The sequence below is a fragment of the Rhinoderma darwinii genome, chromosome 2, assembly GCF_050947455.1.
Source record: "Rhinoderma darwinii isolate aRhiDar2 chromosome 2, aRhiDar2.hap1, whole genome shotgun sequence".
NCBI lineage: Eukaryota > Metazoa > Chordata > Amphibia > Anura > Rhinodermatidae > Rhinoderma > Rhinoderma darwinii.
Genome location: NC_134688.1, coordinates 12,384,615 through 12,403,959, shown reverse-complemented (window position 1 = coordinate 12,403,959; position 19,345 = coordinate 12,384,615). Strand labels below are relative to the sequence as shown.

General features: G+C 39.9%; 1 protein-coding gene across 1 annotated transcript in view; it reads right to left on the bottom strand.

Annotated features, from left to right (window-relative positions):
• Nucleotides 1-471: 471 nt before the first annotated feature.
• Nucleotides 472-19,345, bottom strand: part of CAPN5 (calpain 5) — a 73,698-nt gene continuing 54,824 nt past the window's right edge. Inside the window, exons 9-13 of the mRNA XM_075851356.1 lie at nucleotides 16,573-16,695; nucleotides 16,202-16,398; nucleotides 5,454-5,575; nucleotides 4,182-4,318; nucleotides 472-3,246 (exon numbers count right to left, since the gene is read on the bottom strand). Of these exons, the coding sequence (XP_075707471.1) occupies nucleotides 3,064-3,246; nucleotides 4,182-4,318; nucleotides 5,454-5,575; nucleotides 16,202-16,398; nucleotides 16,573-16,695 (762 nt within the window). The 3' untranslated portion in view covers nucleotides 472-3,063. The remainder of the gene's footprint in view (nucleotides 3,247-4,181; nucleotides 4,319-5,453; nucleotides 5,576-16,201; nucleotides 16,399-16,572; nucleotides 16,696-19,345) is intronic.

Genomic DNA, 19,345 nt, shown 5'->3' with positions numbered 1-19,345 from the left:
CATATTACGGTCCGCAATTACGTAGAATTTTTACGGTCGTGTGCATGGGGCCTTTCACAATGCTCATGGCGCCATCTGGTGGTCGACTCTAGAATACAATATATATAACAAGAATTAGGATTTTTTTTGCCTATAAGAATAAAGAATGGTTAAATAGAAAACAAAATTAATATTAAATAGTAGATAATATAGATCCCAGTTTACATATTTAGGTGGTCACTCAGCTTTCCCAGAGTCCTGAACGGCAAAGTAGTGATACAGGAGGGGAGGATGTAATGCTACATTACTAGGCAGATCTGCTCCACATGGAAAGATGGGTGACAACTGTTATGGAGGCCATACTAGATGTCACCCAGCTTTCCCAGTAACGGATAAAACATTATTTATTTTTTTAAAGGAAAATACGTTTATTCCGTGCGGATACTGGTAAAAGGCGATTCACTATACGGACACAGGGTAGGAGAGACATGTTTAATATAAAGGTTTCCCATGTACACATTATAAGGAATATAAAGTGCTAATCTGTAAACATACAAAAAAAATTATATATAAAAAAATCAAATGGTAATAAAAATAGAAAGTCAAGGTAAAATCGCCAACGAAATGTGAACCCCAAAACCACCTTCATAATCAGGACAAACATCGTATTAAAAAAAAGGAAATATAATCACAAACTGAAGTTACAATAAAATGAAACATTTTCACAGATGAGCAGAACCTTAAAAACGTAGGGTGACATTTTTGAAAACCTGATATGAATCTATGGCGTTGCCCTTAGCAACCATAGGTAGGTTATAATTTGTTGCTATGGCAACCCTGATGACCCTCATGGATAAAAATCATAGCAACCAATCAGACTCTAGCGTTCATTTTTTCCAGCATAATGAAAGCAAGCATCTGATTGGTTGCTGCGATCAACACCGACGCGGTTGTGTTATTTTATGAGTGAGGTCTTCAAAAATATTCACCATTAAATAAAAAAAAAGTAGAAATAACATTTGGCATTTTGGTCCCTGTGTACGGTAGATCCCCACAGACATGGCTTATATCTCCTCGAGAGGCCCCCTGAGTAACCGACGCACTGCTCTGTCCGACATTTGCTCAGTTGCCGTGGAAATACCTTGAATGGTAACTATGGCCTACATGTATAAAACCTGCCTCAGAGAAACAGTGGCCCATGGCAACCAATCAGGGCTTGGCTTTCATTTTCTAACCTACACTGGAGAAATGAAAGCTGAACGCTGATTGGTTGCTAGGGGCAACCTGGCATTTGAATGAGGCGCACCCCGGCTTCATCCTATTTTTGGGCCACAGACTCCTGAATTCAGGAGATTGACTTAAACCAGGAGCAGGTGTCTGGGGTACAACAACAAAACCCCTCTCCCTACAGCGGGCAACCAGACAATAACATGGCGCCCATACATTCGATTGTCATCTGCACCTATGGAGGTCAATGATTCAACCAATGAATATCCACCCAAGCCTGGAATATAGGATGGAGCAGAGGTGGTAAATCACGCCACGCACTGAACGCCAAGCGCGCCCGTCGCCAAATAGGCGAAAACCTTTGGCACTTTTGATCTGACTGCCATCTCTAAGCCGGCTCATTTCTTCTCTTTTTTCATATAATCACAGCGAGGTTACAATGGTGATAAACATGCGATATATACGGATATATCATATATATATATATATATATACATACACACACACACACACACATAAAATGAAGGACAAGCACTCCCCCTCCCCTCCCCCACACTTTGGTCTAACAGACCAAAAAATGTATTTGAAGGGGATGGTTATATTTGTAATTTTTTTTTTCCTGTACATAAAGCGTGACCACCGTATAATAGAAAGTTGCAGAACTTTTTAATAGACATAGGGGAGATTTAATAAAACTGGCGTAAACTGCGCCTAATTCCTTAAACGGCACACACTTCTTATTAAATTAGGCGCCTCTGTCCGTGCGCCTGAAAAGGGAAATCTACGCTATAGTTGACACCAGTATGTCGTAAATTATAGTACATTTGTTGGGCCGTGACAGACAGCACCCCCTTTCGCCGAGTCCCACCCACTTTGCAGGAAAGTGAAGTGGGTGGCGTAAATGCATCAAAAGTCGAGAAAACGTTGCGCCCATCCCATGTGATGTATGTGACTTCTCTACAGACGTAGAAAAGTTCATAATTTGCCCCCTTTGCGCAAATGCATTCCCATTTTAAGATCTCTGCTTGCAGTCAGTGAATGGGTACATTCTTGTTTACAGACCAAATACTTCACAGCTGAGGGTTTGTTACAATCTTGTCTAGACAATCCTCTACACACATCGGCAGCACAAAACCAACTCCTGTCCTGATAGTTTGTCGCAACGTATCAGTGAAGAGTCCAGGATGTTTAGACAATCTTTTGTACCTAGACAACTGTAACAAACCCACCAGCTGTCAGAGGGATTTGGTCTGCAGAGGATTTCACCCTCTGAATGTAGACAAGAATGTTCCCATTCACTGACAGCAAACAGAGTTATTGATAAAGCTTTTCTTACATAAAACCAATTTAAAAAAAGGAGTTCTCCACTATCGCCGATTCTGGATACACGGCTGCGGCAAATACGGATCGGCTCAGCGCTTCCCTATAGGTCCCGATCGTTTCCTTCAGTCATGTGACCAGCGGAGGACCCCCCTATCTGTCCCCCATGACTGGTATAGGAGACCGTAAATGTCAATGCATCTGAGGCGCCTAAAATGGCGGCCGCTTATCCTAATGGTAAATATGTATTTTCTATATGCGATACATGAAACGTAGGACACAGTGAAATGACACTGGAATTCTATTCCTAATGCCGTCACTCATGAACGATCCCGGTCATGGACATTTTTTTTGGCTATAAAACCCACACAGTGTCACAAACGGCATGCAGCGCGCGGCGCGTTCCGTTACCACACGGGAATAGATACAGATATTATACGTCTTATTTATGAAATACAGGCCACAATGGCTGACGGGCTGTAAAGGCGGTCGCCAAGTTGGTCGTTGTCCGGTCGTTATGGCGGTGGAGGCGAAAGCTTAGATTCCGGTCAGGCTGTTGCTGGTGAATAGAACCAGCTGAACGGAGCCGGAGACCTGGGTGTTACTCTTGTTACTTTTGTCCTGCAGCGGCAGGCTGTGCTGGGACTGCTGGTTGTTGGCTTCGCCCGTGAGGACCACTTGACCCATGAATTCATCTTTCACCACGTTGTGATTCCAAATCTGAGGGGGGGAAAAAAAAAAAAAGCGCGATTTTAGGCATCATGTACTCTAGTCACATCCAGAGCTGCTTTCAGAATTGCTGTCTTGCAGTTAGCTCTCAGGCTGCAGGATCTTCTATCTCTCGGTCAATCCTGCTTGATCAGGGTCTGTAGAAAGCATGATTGGTGTGATCACTACAAAAAACCAAACCCTACTTCTCCCGTAATGTAAGCGCATCAGAGTCCTGTGCATTTTGGAAACTGCACTCCTCTGTAAAAATAATATTTGATCAATTCTAGGGGAAATCATCGATCGAGCCAACGTATCCTTGAAATCTTAGCCGAGCTCCTATAATGCGCTGCCCTGTAAACACTACATTGCTCAAAATGCAACGCAGCATGATCTGTACAGACACTGAACCAGCAGGGTATACAGAAATTTGCATAATCCTGTAGTCTGACAATCATTCTGATCCTTTAGGGCACAGCTGTGGTCAATGACTTCAGTTTAGCTGCATTGCTTTAGACTGCTGCTCTGTCCCTTCCCCTTGCTTTATACCGCAGCTCTGCTTGTTCAGATTGATTGGGGTGGATCGAGGATATCATTAATGCAGAGTTGATTTCCATGAAAATAAGGATTATAAACTACGAGGAAATGAACACATGAGCGAATAGGCATGATATCATTCTAACACTAGGGGGCACCAGAGTATCATGTTCAAGGCATTAAAAAAAAATTAGATTATCCTAGATCTACGCTACCAATAGTCTTCGATTAGGGTTGATCGGCCATGATCGTTCACAGGGTCAACACTTCTACATGTTGATTGATGGGTGTGACGTTTATTTTAATAAAATAAACCGCGAATCCCGAGTTGATGGTGACCAGCGCTTGGCTTGCCCGACACGTCTTTTTTGATGTAAATAGAACCCGATTCTTATCAGACTGTCACCCACCTGGATGATGATCGGCTGTCCCGGCTTCTTTCGGTAGAACAGGCCCTTGACGTCGAATTGCGGAATTAGCGTGTCCTTTATGACCGGTGATTGGACTTTACTCCCTTCACAGCTAATAATGACGTACGGGTCTGCGCCTGGCGGGGAGACAAAAAACACGTCACTTTACCATTATATGACATCAGGTGGTGAATGATTCAAATGGGAAGTCTCAGGTTGAGAATACAGGAAGCAATGTTCTCAGCAGCACAGAGTATTTCAGGAGAGTTCATCCCCTAGGATGAGGTGAGTGAGGACTAGGTGGCATGTAGGGGCAGTGTCATTATGGGAGGAGGGGAATGGAGAGAAGTGGGTGGTCACAGACAGTTACATAGTGGGAGAAGCGGGATCCCCAGCAGCACAGAGTATTTCAGACGAGCGTGCTCATCTTGGAGAAAGTGGTCTGTCCAATTAGGTCAGTAAGTAAAGGCCTGCACGTGACAGACAAGTGGAAGGCCATAAGTTGGGAGTTAAGAAAGGGCAAGTGTAGAAATTTCAGCACCACAGAGTATTTCAGGAGCTGAGCAAGAGGCAGTGACTTGTGTACTCACATGAGGATGTTAGCGAGGACAGGATTGTATGCGGTAGGGGCAGCGTCACAATGTAAAGGGGGAATGGAGACAAGTGGGAGGTCCCATACAGAGTTACATAGTGGAAAATGCAGGGACCACAGCAGCGCAGAGTATTTTAGGAGCAGACTATCTTGTTGGAGGCAGTGACCTGTACACTCACGAGGTTAGTGAAAAATCGGCTGTATGTGACCAGGGCAATATTATGACGTGGAGAAAGGAGTTAGTGGAAGAAAAATGGAATTGCAATAGCGCAGAGTATTTCAGGAGAGACATAAGGTTAGGGGGATTCTGAACTCATGCCTCTAATTAGTCATTCAAGCTAATCATATGAACTAGTAGGTCTACCACTAGACTGTCAGCTCTTCAGGACATATCCTCTCGTCATGCAGGATGATGCGGTAATCTAGGAACTACAGGTAGAATCTTACTGGAAACCACGTGACGCCACGTCCAAGTGTCCCTGGTGCGGCAGTATTTCCTGGATTATATGCACATTTTGGACATACACCATTCACACACCACCGCATTCACTGGGAATTAGGAGGTAACAGACAACAAATCTGGGGACATTGCATTTCTGAAAACAGACCGACTAAAATAGTTAGTTGGTTTATAATTTTATTACCCCCTCCCCAAAAACAATCCACACTGAGACCGTTACCTCCTTCAGAGTCCTGCTGCTTCAGTCCTGTAGCGCTGACAACATGAACCTGAGACACAACCTGAGGGAATCCGCACATCCCCGACCAGCACGTCTTCCGAGGCTCATCCACCGTCAACTCACTGAGGACAGAACCAGAGAGATTATCATTCCTGTACATAGGGGGCAGTATTATAGTAGTTGTATTCTTGTATATAGGAGGCAGTATTATAGTAGATATATATTCTTGTATATAGGCACAGTATTATAGTAGTTATATTCTTGTATATAGGCACAGTATTATAGTAGTTATATTCTTGTATATAGGCACAGTATTATAGTAGTTATACTCTTGTATATAGGGGGCAGTATTATAGTAGTTATACTCTTGTATATAGGGGGCAGTATTATAGTAGTTATATTCTTGTATATAGGGGGCAGTATTATAGTAGTTATACTCTTGTATATAGGGGCAGTATTATAGTAGTTATATTCTTGTATATAGGGGCAGTATTATAGTAGTTATATTCTTGTATATAGGGGCAGTATTATAGTAGTTATATTCTTGTATATAGGAGGAAGTATTATAGTCGTTATATTCTTGTATATAGGGCAGTATTATAGTAGTTATATTCTTGTATATAGGAGCAGTATTATAGTAGTTATATTCTTGTATATAGGAAGCAGTATTGTAGTAGTTATATTCTTGTATATAGGGCAGTATTATAGTAGTTATATTCTTGTATTTAGGAGCAGTATTATAGTAGTTATATTCTTGTATATAGGGAGCAGTATTATAGTAGTTATATTCTTGTATATAGGGAGCAGTATTATAGTAGTTATATTCTTGTATATAGGAGCAGTATTATAGTAGTTCTATTCTTGCATATAGGAGCAGTATTATAGTAGTTATATTCTTGTATATAGGGGCAGTATTATAGTAGTTACATTCTTGTATATAGGGGCAGTATTATAGTAGTTATATTCTTGTATATAGGGTGCAGTATTGTAGTAGTCATATTCTTGTATATAGGGGGCAGTATTATAGTAGTTATATTCTTGTATATAGGAGCAGTATTATAGTAGTTCTATTCTTGTATATAGGAGCAGTATTATAGTAGTTATATTCTTGTATATAGGGGCAGTATTATAGTAGTTATATTCTTGTATATAGGGGCAGTATTATAGTAGTTATATTGTTGTATATAGGGGCAGTATTATAGTAGTTATATTGTTGTATATAGGGGCAGTATTATAGTAGTTATATTCTTGTACATAGGCAGTATTATAGTAGTTATATTCTTGTATATAGGAGCAGTATTATAGTAGTTATATTCTTGTATATAGGGGGCAGTATTATAGTAGTTATATTCTTGTATATAGGGGCAGTATTATAGTAGTTATATTCTTGTATATAGGGGGCAGTATTATAGTAGTTATATTCTTGTACATAGAAGTATTATAGTAGTTATATTCTTGTACATAGGGGCAGTATTATAGTAGTTATATTCTTGTATATAGGGAGCAGTATTATAGTAGTTATATACTTGTATATAGGAGGCAGTATTATAGTAGTTGTATTCTTGTATATAGGGGGCAGTATTCTAGTAGTTATATACTTATACATAGGAGGCAGTATTATAGTAGTTATATTCTTGTATATAGGAGGCAGTATTATAGTAGTTATATTCTTGTATATAGGGAGCAGTATTATAGTAGTTATATACTTATACATAGGAGGCAGTATTATAGTAGTTATATTCTTGTATATAGGGGGCAGTATTATAGTGGTTATATTCTTGTATATAGGGGGCAGTATTATAGTAGTTATATTCTTATACATAGGAGGCAATATTATAGTAGTTATATTCTTGTATATAAGGGGCAGTATTATAGTAAATATAATATAGGGGGTAGTATTATAGTAGTTATATTCTTGCATATAGGGGGCAGTATTATAGTAGTTATATTCTTGTATATAGGGGCAGTATTATAGTAGTTATATTCTTGTATATAGGGGCAGTATTATAGTAGTTATATTCTTGTATATAGGGGCAGTATTATAGTAGTTATATCGTTGTATATAGGGGCAGTATTATAGTAGTTATATTGTTGTATATAGGGGCAGTATTATAGTAGTTATATTCTTGTACATAGTAGGCAGTATTATAGTAGTTATATTCTTGTATATAGGAGCAGTATTATAGCAGTTATATTCTTGTATATAGGGGGCAGTATTATAGTAGTTATATTCTTGTATACAGGGGGCAGTATTATAGTAGTTATATTCTTGTATATAGGGGGCAGTATTATAGTAGTTATATTCTTGTATATAGGGGGCAGTATTATAGTAGTTATATTCTTGTACATAGAAGTTTTATAGTAGTTATATTCTTGTACATAGGGGCAGTATTATAGTAGTTATATTCTTGTTTATAGAAGGCAGTATAAGGGTATGTGCACACACACTAATTACGTCCGTAATTGACGGACGTATTTCGGCCGCAAGTCCCGGACCGAACACAGTGCAAGGAGCCGGGCTCCTAGCATCATACTTATGTACGACGCTAGGAGTCCCTGCCTTGCTGCAGGACAACTGTCCCGTAGTATAATCATGATTACAGTACGGGACAGTTGTCCTGCAGCAAGGCAGGGACTCCTAGCGTCGTACATAAGTATGATGCTAGGAGCCCGGCTCCCTGCACTGTGTTCGGTCCGGGACTTGCGGCCGAAATACGTCCGTCAATTACGGACGTAGTTAGTGTGTGTGCACATACCCTTATAGTAGTTATATTCTTGTATATAGGGGGCAGTATTATAGTAGTTATATTCTTGTATATAGGGGCAGTATTATAGTAGTTATATTATTGTTTATAGAAGGCAGTATTATAGTAGTTATATTCTTGTATATAGGGGGCAGTATTATAGTAGTTATATTCTTGTATATAGAAGTCAGTATTATAATAGTTATATTCTTGTATATAGAAGGCAGTATTATAGTAGTTATATTCTTGTATATAGGGGGCAGTATTATAGTAGTTATATTCTTGTATATAGGAGCAGTATTATAGTAGTTATATTCTTGTATATAGGGGCAGTATTATAGTAGATATAATCTTGTATATAGGTGGCAGTATTATAGTAGTTATATTCTTGTATATAGGGGCAGTATTATAGTAGTTATATTCTTGTATATAGGGAGCAGTATTACAGTAGTTATAAACTTGTCTATTGAAGCAGTATTATAGTAGTTATATTCTTGTATATAGGAGGCAGTATTATAGTAGTTATATTCTTATACATAGGGGGCAGTATTATAGTAGTTATATTCTTGTATATAGGGGGCAGTATTATAGTAGTTATATTCTTGTATATAGGGGGCAGTATTATAGTGGTTATATTCTTGTATATAGGGGGCAGTATTATAGTAGTTATATTCTTGTATATAGGGGGCAGTATTATAGTGGTTATATTCTTGTATATAGGGGCAGTATTATAGTAGTTATATTCTTGTATATAGGGGCAGTATTATAGTAGTTATATTCTTGTATATAGGGGCAGTATTATAGTAGTTATATTGTTGTATATAGGGGCAGTATTATAGTAGTTATATTGTTGTATATAGGGGCAGTATTATAGTAGTTATATTCTTGTACATAGTAGGCAGTATTATAGTAGTTATATTCTTGTATATAGGAGCAGTATTATAGTAGTTATATTCTTGTATATAGGGGGCAGTATTATAGTAGTTATATTCTTGTATATAGGGGCAGTATTATAGTAGTTATATTCTTGTATATAGGGGGCAGTATTATAGTAGTTATATTCTTGTACATAGAAGTATTATAGTAGTTATATTCTTGTACATAGGGGCAGTATTATAGTAGTTATATACTTGTATATAGGAGGCAGTATTATAGTAGTTGTATTCTTGTATATAGGGGGCAGTATTCTAGTAGTTATATACTTATACATAGGAGGCAGTATTATAGTAGTTATATTCTTGTATATAGGAGGCAGTATTATAGTAGTTATATTCTTGTATATAGGGAGCAGTATTATAGTAGTTATATACTTATACATAGGAGGCAGTATTATAGTAGTTATATTCTTGTATATAGGGGGCAGTATTATAGTGGTTATATTCTTGTATATAGGGGGCAGTATTATAGTAGTTATATTCTTATACATAGGAGGCAATATTATAGTAGTTATATTCTTGTATATAGGGGGCAGTATTATAGTAGTTATATTCTTGTATATAGGGAGCAGTATTACAGTAGTTATATTCTTATATATAGGGGACAGTATTATAGTAGTTATATTCTTATATATAGGGGACAGTATTATAGTAGTTATATTCTTGTATATAGGGGCAGTATTATAGTAGTTATATTCTTGTATATAGGAGCAGTATTATAGTAGCTATATTCTTGTATATAGGGGGCAGTATTATAGTAGTTATATTCTTGTATATAGGGGCAGTATTATAGTAGTTATATTCTTGTATATAGGAGCAGTATTATAGTAGTTATATTCTTGTATATAGGGGGCAGTATTATAGTAGTTATATACTTGTATATAGGAGGCAGTATTATAGTAGTTATAATCTTGTATATAGGTGGCAGTATTATAGTAGTTATATTCTTGTATATAGGAGCAGTATTATAGTAGTTATATTCTTGTATATAGGAGCAGTATTATAGTAGTTATATTTTTGTATATAGGGGGCAGTATTATAGTAGTTATATTCTTGTATATAGGGGGCAGTATTATAGTAGTTATATTCTTGTATATAGGAGCAGTATTATAATAGTTATATTCTTGTATATAGGGGGCAGTATTATAGTAGTTATATACTTGTATATAGGGGGCAGTATTATAGTTATATTCTTGTATATAGGGGTAGTATTATAGTAGTTATATTCTTGTATATAGGGGCAGTATTATAGTAGTTATATTCTTGTATATAGGGGGCAGTATTATAGTAGTTATATTCTTGTATATAGGGAGCAGTATTACAGTAGTTATATTCTTGTATACAGGGGTAGTATTATAGTAGTTATATTCTTGTATATAGGGGGCAGTATTATAGTAGTTATATTCTTGTATACAGGGGTAGTATTATAGTAGTTATATTCTTGTATATAGGGGGCAGTATTATAGTAGTTATATTCTTGTATACAGGGGTAGTATTATAGTAGTTATATTCTTGTATATAGGGGGCAGTATTGTAGTAGTTATATTCTTGTATATAGTGGCAGTATTATAGTAGTTATATTCTTGTATATAGGGAGCAGTATTATAGTAGTTATATTCTTGTACATAGAAGCAGTATTATAGTAGTTATATTCTTGTATATAGGGGCAGTATTATAGTGGTTATATTCTTTTATATAGGGGGCAGTATTATAGTAGTTATATTCTTGTATATAGGAGCAGTATTATAGTAGTTATATTCTTGTATATAGGGAGCAGTATTATAGTAGTTATATTCTTGTATATAGGGAGCAGTATTATAGTAGTTATATTCTTGTATATAGTGGCAGTATTATAGTAGTTATATTCTTGTATATAGGGGATAGTATTATAGTAGTTATATTCTTGTATATAGGGGGCAGTATTATAGTAGTTATATTCTTGTATATAGGGGATAGTATTATAGTAGTTATATTCTTGTATATAGGGGGCAGTATTATAGTAGTTATATTCTTGTATATAGGGACAGTATTATAGTAGTTATATTCTTGTATATAGGGAGCAGTATTATAGTAGTTATATTCTTGTATATAGGGAGCAGTATTACAGTAGTTATAAACTTGTCTATTGAAGCAGTATTGTAGTAACCGCTATGTGTCTCAGTTTATTTAACGAACTCCTAAAGTGGACAACTCGCAGAAATGTGCTCAAAGTATTTGTCACTTCCGCGCCCCCACTAATGGTCAGTTCATTACTTAGTCCAGGTGGAGCTTTTTCCCGTACTCGGTGGCGCCCCCTGCTAAAGCTTGAAGGAAGTGATTTTGAAAATGATATATGTGAATATTATTTTCTTTTATAAAAGCTTGTTCTACTTTTTTGGGTTAATTTCTGAAGACTGTTTATATTTACTCGTATACGGTTTCTTTCCTGTTAGTCACATGATACTTTTGTGCTTTCCTTCCCCTATGACTCAGAATTGACCCTTTCCTTCTAGAATCCATCATCGCAGTCACCACCAGGGCCGGCACGATGGGGAGAACAATGCAGCCTCTTATAACACGAATCAGCAGGAATCGAGCAGATAACACTCATTTAAAAAAAGGAAAAATAAAATTCTCTGGGTAGGACACAATGTATATAATTAATTTGCCATTCTGCATTCAGAAGAAGATGTCATGGTCGGCTCGCACTCTGGAGTGGACATAGGGTCACAGCAGAAGACTCGGATACGGGGGTGAAACACTATACTAAGCAAATGCATTGTATCCTCCACATAAAGGAGTACATTGATTTTTACCCAATTTTGAATGCGGCTTTGGATGTGACTAGAGAGCAGATACGACACGTAAAAATATATAAAGCAAGATGGATTCCCACCCTTGAACAACTTTAACTAAATAGGTCCAAAATTCAGTGATAATTAGATATATCTTTAGGGATCAGACTTCCATTTTCCTGATCGAGCTCCATATCCCCTGTATATGCAGATAGGGCCTGTTCACATCACAATTTAGCTCTACGTTCAGCGTGCACATTAGGAAAGCTCCCAACGTACACCCAGAGTGACCTTCTGGCCTCCACCGGACTGGTATACACATCAGTATACATTTATTTTTTAGGAATCCCACAAAAAAAAAAGTACTTTTATTTACATGGTCACAGGTATAAGTTAAATGTATACCTTGGGGAGCTTTTCCAGGGCCGGAATCCCTGGGAAGAGCATCAGGTAGCACTCAACCAGGCTATACCGGCCCTGTGGAAGCCCGACTTCAAGGAGTCACCAGCCAGAGCATCGATAGCGCACTGGCCGAGGACTTGGGGACTGGAGAAGCCCCTGAGGTTATGGTCCATATATGTAGCTGAAATGTTGCACTGTTTATCGCACTGATTGGAGAATAAATCCACTTCTCTGACGATATCCGTTTGGAGTGCTGCCTCTTTACTACTTCTTGTTTGGACATCGTGGGATTTACAAGTCAGATCCCTGGAGGTCGGCACCCCTCTGGTCCCTGGAGGCTTCTTTTGTTCTGTTGTGCTGCCCACACTATCTTTTACTGTCCATATATGGACAGTGATGTCGGGGACTCCTCCAGGGGCAGAATTCCCAGCTAGAGTGTTGCCGGGGATTCTGGCATCTCAAAGACGCTATCATCACTGTCCATATATAGAACGTGACGTCAAGGGCTTTCCCACGTCAAGAGTCCCGGGCCAGAGCGCTAGCAATGCTCTTGCCAAGGACTCCATACTTTAAAGCCCCTGTCCATATATGGGCAGTGATGTCAGAGGCTTCCCTGGGCTCAGCGCTTAAAGTAGCGGTGTCCAGGCGACGTTTACCACTATATACAGTGAAACACAGAAAAAGGCCATACTTACCAATGGACACAGACAGGTCAGAAACGCTGATGAAGGAGAGTGAGCGGGTTCTTTAAATAATAATAGCCACTCCCACTAGTCTCGAGGGGAGTGGTGTGTGGTGCATGGAATGTGTAGTAAGAAATAATAAATGAATAGTGTATGTGCGAGTGATAATAATATAAGTGAAATATAGGGGGCAGTACTGAGTAAAGTGCCTAAATAAAGATAAATGAATAATGGGATGCAAGTGTGTGAAACATGGAGGGATAGTGTGTAAGTCATGAGGCACAACGTGTATAGCCAGGTAGAAGCCTATTTGTGACGCCTTGATAATTCATAGAGCGGGCTACCCTGCTTGCTATGCCAAACAACAACACACCATGCTCTCCCAGCATCAAAGACCCGGCTGTGTCCAAGAGAAGCGAATATACGTAATAATGAAAAATACCTGGGGTATTAGTGATCATTTTGGCCAAAAGGACGCAAGCTCGCAATCCACGACAAGGATCCCCAGACTTGCGAGTCCCTATATACAGTGGGATATGTCAGTGCCTTCCGTCGGAGGTATAAGTCAGTACTCCTCCCGACATATCCCTAAAAAAACGTGACGTGAACAGGCCCTTACACTATACAATTCTTACGGCCTGCCTTTATCTTTAAATCTTTGACCGTGTTTCTTTTATTTTGCAACGTTTATCCTTGTAAACATAAGGCTGGGTTCACACGACCTATTTTCAGACGTAATGGAGGCGTCTCACGCCTCAAATTACGCCTGAAAAAACGCCCCTAATACGCCTACAAACATCTGCCCATAGCTTTCACTGGGAATTATGTTCTGTTCCCACGAGCCTTTATTTTACGCTTCGCTGTCAAAAAACGGAGCGTAAAAAGACGCTCTGTAAAATGAAGTAGCACGTCACCTCTTGAGGCGTTTTTTGGAGCTGATTTTCCATTGAACACTATGAAAAACGCCTCAAAAAACGCCTCAAAAAACGTCTGAAAAGAAGCCTCAAAAGAAGCTCCAAATATCATTCTCCGCTTCAATAACGCCTGAAAATCAGAGGCTGTTTTCTCTGAAATCAGCTCCGTATTTTTCAGACGTTTTTTAATAAGCGTGTGAACATACCCCAACGATGAAATACGCAGTTGCAGTTTTGCTGACATCTAGTTGCCCAATGAGTGAGAGGCAGAGTTAGATATTGGGAAAACTGGTGATGTCACAGTGAGGTGGCAGGGTTAATATGATGGGAAAACTGGTGATGTCACAGTGAGGTGGCAGGGTTAATATGATGGGAAAACTGGTGATGTCACAGTGAGGTGGCAGGGTTAATATGATGGGAAAACTGGTGATGTCACAGTGAGGTGGCAGGGTTAATATGATGGGAAAACTGGTGATGTCACAGTGAGGTGGCAGGGTTAATATGATGGGAAAACTGGTGATGTCACAGTGAGGTGGCAGGGTTAATATGATGGGAAAACTGGTGATGTCACACTGAGGGAGATGGGTTCTATATTGGGAAGACTGGAAATGTCAAAGTAAGGGTGCACTCTTAAATATGGGGAACAGTAATGATGTCACATTGATGGTGCAGGGTTATGTATGGGAAAGTGTAATCATGTCACAGTTGTGGGCTAGGTTATATAGGGTAAAGACTGGTGATGTCACAATGAGGTGGCAGGGCTAGTTAATGGGAAAACTGGTGAGGTCAGAGTGAGGTAGCAGGGTTAATATGACGGAAAGACTGGTGACATCAAAGTGAAGGGGCAGGGTTATATATGAGTGGTGACGTCACAGTAAAGGGGCAGGGTTATATATGAGGACTGGTGATGTTACAGTGATGGGGCAAGGTTATATATGAAGACTGGTGATGGGGCAGGGTTATATATGGAGAAGACTGATAATGTTGCAGTAAAGCCGTACAATTTTTTAATATACTTTCTGCATTAATTCCTCATGTTTTTACAAGATCTCTGCTTGTTTTCATTCAGTAGGAACGGTCATTGCTTACTTTGAGTGAATAAAACTCTGCCCATAGTCTTGTGATGGATTACAGTATGTTTATCAGACCCGTGTGTCCATCAGATGCCCCTGTAATGAGCCGTGCACCTGTGTGTCCATCAGATGCCCCAGTAATGAGCCGTGCACCTGTGTGTCCATCAGATGCCCCTGTAATGAGCCGTGCACCTGTGTGTCCATCAGATGCCCCAGTAATGAGCCGTGCACCTGTGTGTCCATCAGATGCCCCTGTAATGAGCAGTGCACCTGTGCGTCCATCACATGACCCTGTAACGAGCCGTGCACCTGTGCGTCCATCACATGACCCTGTAACGAGCCGTGCACCTGTGTGTCCATCACATGACCCTGTAACGAGCCGTGCACCTGTGTCCATCACATGACCCTGTAACGAGCCGTGCACCTGTGTCCATCACATGACCCTGTAACGAGCCGTGCACCTGTGTGTCCATCAAATGACCCTGTAACGAGCAGTGCACCTGTGCGTCCATCACATGACCCTGTAACGAGCCGTGCACCTGTGTGTCCATCACATGACCCTGTAACGAGCCGTGCACCTGTGTGTCCATCACATGACCCTGTAACGAGCCGTGCACCTGTGTGTCCATCACATGACCCTGTAACGAGCAGTGCACCTGTGCGTCCATCACATGACCCTGTAACGAGCCGTGCACCTGTGTGTCCATCACATGACCCTGTAACGAGCCGTGCACCTGTGCGTCCATCACATGACCCTGTAACGAGCCGTGCACCTGTGTGTCCATCACATGACACTGTAATGAGCCGTGCACCTGTGTGTCCATCACATGACCCTGTAACGAGCCGTGCACCTGTGCGTCCATCACATGACCCTGTAACGAGCCGTGCACCTGTGTGTCCATCACATGACACTGTAATGAGCCGTGCACCTGTGTGTCCATCACATGACCCTGTAACGAGCCGTGCACCTGTGCGTCCATCACATGACCATGGACAGAATTTTATCCACTGACAGTAAACAATAAACGTTCCTACTGGATGACAACAGACAGATCTTGAAAACCATAAGAAATGAATACAGAAAGTATAAATGGGAAATTGTAGAACTTTTAAATTATACAAAAAAAAAATCAATATGAATTTGCTAAAAACTGGAAAAAAAACAACTAAAATTGATAAGGAGCCAATAAGAGATGGGGCAGTGACAGCAATGAGGTCCTTACCAGCAATTTGAAGGCACATCACTGAAGACTCGGAGAAGGAAATCTCCGGTCAAACTGGACTCAAAGGTGGTTGGAATGATGACGTAGCGCCCCTCCTTCATTTCTAAACGGAGGAAGACGCAGCGGGAGTTGATGTAGACGGAACTCGCCACTTTAGGCTGCAATGTGTGCATCCGATATTTGCGGTTCAGCTCCACCTGCGGAAAGTAGAAGTAGAATCAGGACCGCGCTGGAAGAACACAAGAACCGACGGATAACACGGTCACTGGAACTACCGGGGACAACTAACGTTGAGGTAGCGCGATGTTCCTTTAAACCTCCACAATCTTAGAATGGGCCGTATCACGTAATATTTATTAACCATGTCTCACCCGGTGAACTTCAAACCCTATGGCCAGATTCTCTGCCTTCCCGTCCTTCCGCGTTGTCCGCTTAGTTTTCTGTTGTAGGCAAATTAGAATCTCATCTTCCGGCTTCTTCACATCAAACACAAACTGGAGAAGGACAGATACAGAAATCAGATATTCAGGTATTGGAAACGGCGCTACGCGCAAACCAAACCGGATATAGGTAACGTGCGCGTCCAGCCAACAGTGAAACTACAAGTCTCAGGGAACCAAAACAAACAGGATTTGTAGTTAGAACAGTCGCTGCAGAATTTCATACAGCAAGATTGTGTTGGTGTTACACTTTCCCCACCATTGCCATCTCTGCTTGCTGTTCGTGAATGTGAACAATCAAGTTCAACTCACAGGTGTTTGTTGCAGTGAATCAGAGTTCTCTATTGTACAGGACCAATTTTAAGCCTTTGTATGTAAACAATGTTTCCTTTCACTGACAGCAAGCAGACATCTTTAAAATAGTGAGGCATCAAAACAAAGTTTATTAGAAAGTTGCAGAAAATGTATTTACAAAGTTATGTACATAAAGTTTAATCCTCAAATAATTACATTACTGATCCTGAGTTACAAGCTGTATTATACTCCAGAGCTGCACTCACTATTCTGCTGGTGGAGTCACTGTGTACATACATTACATCACTTATCCTGTACTGATCCTGAGTTACATCCTGTATTATACTCCAGAACTGCACTCACTATTCTGCTGGTGGTATCAGTGTACATACATTACTTATCCTGTGTACATAGATTACATTACTTATCCTGTACTGATCCTGAGCTATATACTGTATTATACTCCAGAGCTGCACTCACTATTCTGCTGGTGGAGTCACTGTGTACATACATTACATTACTTATCCTGTACTGATCCTGAGTTACATCCGGTATTATACTCCAGAGCTGCACTCACTATGTACATGCATTACATTACTTATCCTGTACTGATCCTGGGTTATATCCTGTATTATACTCCAGAGCTGCACTCACTATTCTGCTGGTGGAGTCACTGTGTACATACATTACATTACTTATCCTGTACTGATCCTGAGTTATATCCTGTATTATACTCCAGAGCTGCACTCACTATTCTGCTGGTGGAGTCACTGTGTACATACATTACATTACTTATCCTGTACTGATCCTGAGTTACATCCTGTATTATACTCCAGACCTTGGCCTTGTTTCCACGTAGAAGGTATGGCTTTTTGGTCGTAATTCCTCCTTGAAGACCACTTCTGACTCGACTTTTCGTAACAGTAGATGGGTGAACTTGGGTCCCACTGGTTTCTGTCAGTTCTGAATTGATGGCACTGCTGGAAATCTTCAGATTTTTAAAGGGAAGTAAGCTTGATATGTCTGATCTGCTGCACGAAGTTTCCTTGGCCAACCATTGAGTCTATGGTTCTCAACGTTACCCGTTTCTTTGTGATTCTTCAAAAGAGCTTGAACAGCACATCTTGAAATCCCAGTCTACTTTGAAATCTTTGCCTGGGAGAGACCTTACTGATTCAGTATTAGGGTATGTTCACACGCACATCAGGCGTTTTATGCCTCGAATTATGCCTGAAAAAACGGCTCCATTACACCTACAAACATCTGCTTTCAAGATGTTGTGTTCAGACAAGGTGTAATGTTACGCGTCGCTGTAAAAAGACAGCACGTAAAAAGACGCCCGCATCAAAGAAGTGCATGTCTTCTTGGGACGAAAAACAGCTCCAATTACGTCCGTAAAAGACGCAGCGAAAAATCCGAGTACTTGCAAAAACGTCTGAAATTCAGGAGCGGTTTTCGCCTGAAAACAGCTTCGTAAGTTCAGACGTATTTTGCTACTGCGTGTGAACATACCTTTAGGGTATGTTCACACACTGTGTTCTCAGCCGTATTTTGGGGCTTAAACGCCCAGAAATACGCCCCAAAAAAATGGTATATGAACACCTACAAACTCAATGGGAAAAACTGTGTTTCGTTCAGATGGGGCGTTTTTTTTACCCCCGCAAAAAGCTCACTTCTTGAGCCGTTTTTTATTGTGTTAATAGAAAAACAGCTCCAAAAATGGCTAAAAATTAGAGGCTGTTTTCTTTGAAAACAGCTCCGTAATTATTAGCCATTTTTGAGTCAGCATGTGAACATACCCCAACTACCGTGTCTTGTTGCTGTGCTCAGTCTTGCCATGGTGGACCTGTGACATGAAACGGTTTTCCACGACCTCACCTTTGTAGCAGTTTTAAGCTTCCTACACAGTGGTTTCCATTACAGTTAATGACTGACTCAACTTCATATGAAAATGATGATCATTGTCACCGGTTTGGTATAATTAGTTAATCATACACCTGACTATAATCCTACAAAGTCCATGACTTTGTGCAAGTGTACCTAGTAGAATTGATACTGTTTTGGAGGTGAAGGGTGGTCACACCAAATAGTGATTTGTTTAGGATTTCTCTTCAGTTGAGGATAAAAAAAAAGGTTTTAAATAAATATATATATATATATATATATATATTTATTAGCTCTTCTATTTATGAAGCTTTTTACTTTGCAGCAGTTTTCCACAACCGCATAAAAACTTTGGCACAGTACTGTACATAGTAACTCTACCAGCAGAATTGTGAATGCAGCTCTGGAGTAAAATAGGCTAACACTCCGGATCAGCACAAGATAAGTAATACAAAAATAACTCTACTTTTTAGGTCTGCCATAGTGATAATGAGCCTCCATCAGGGATGACAGACACCGATACACA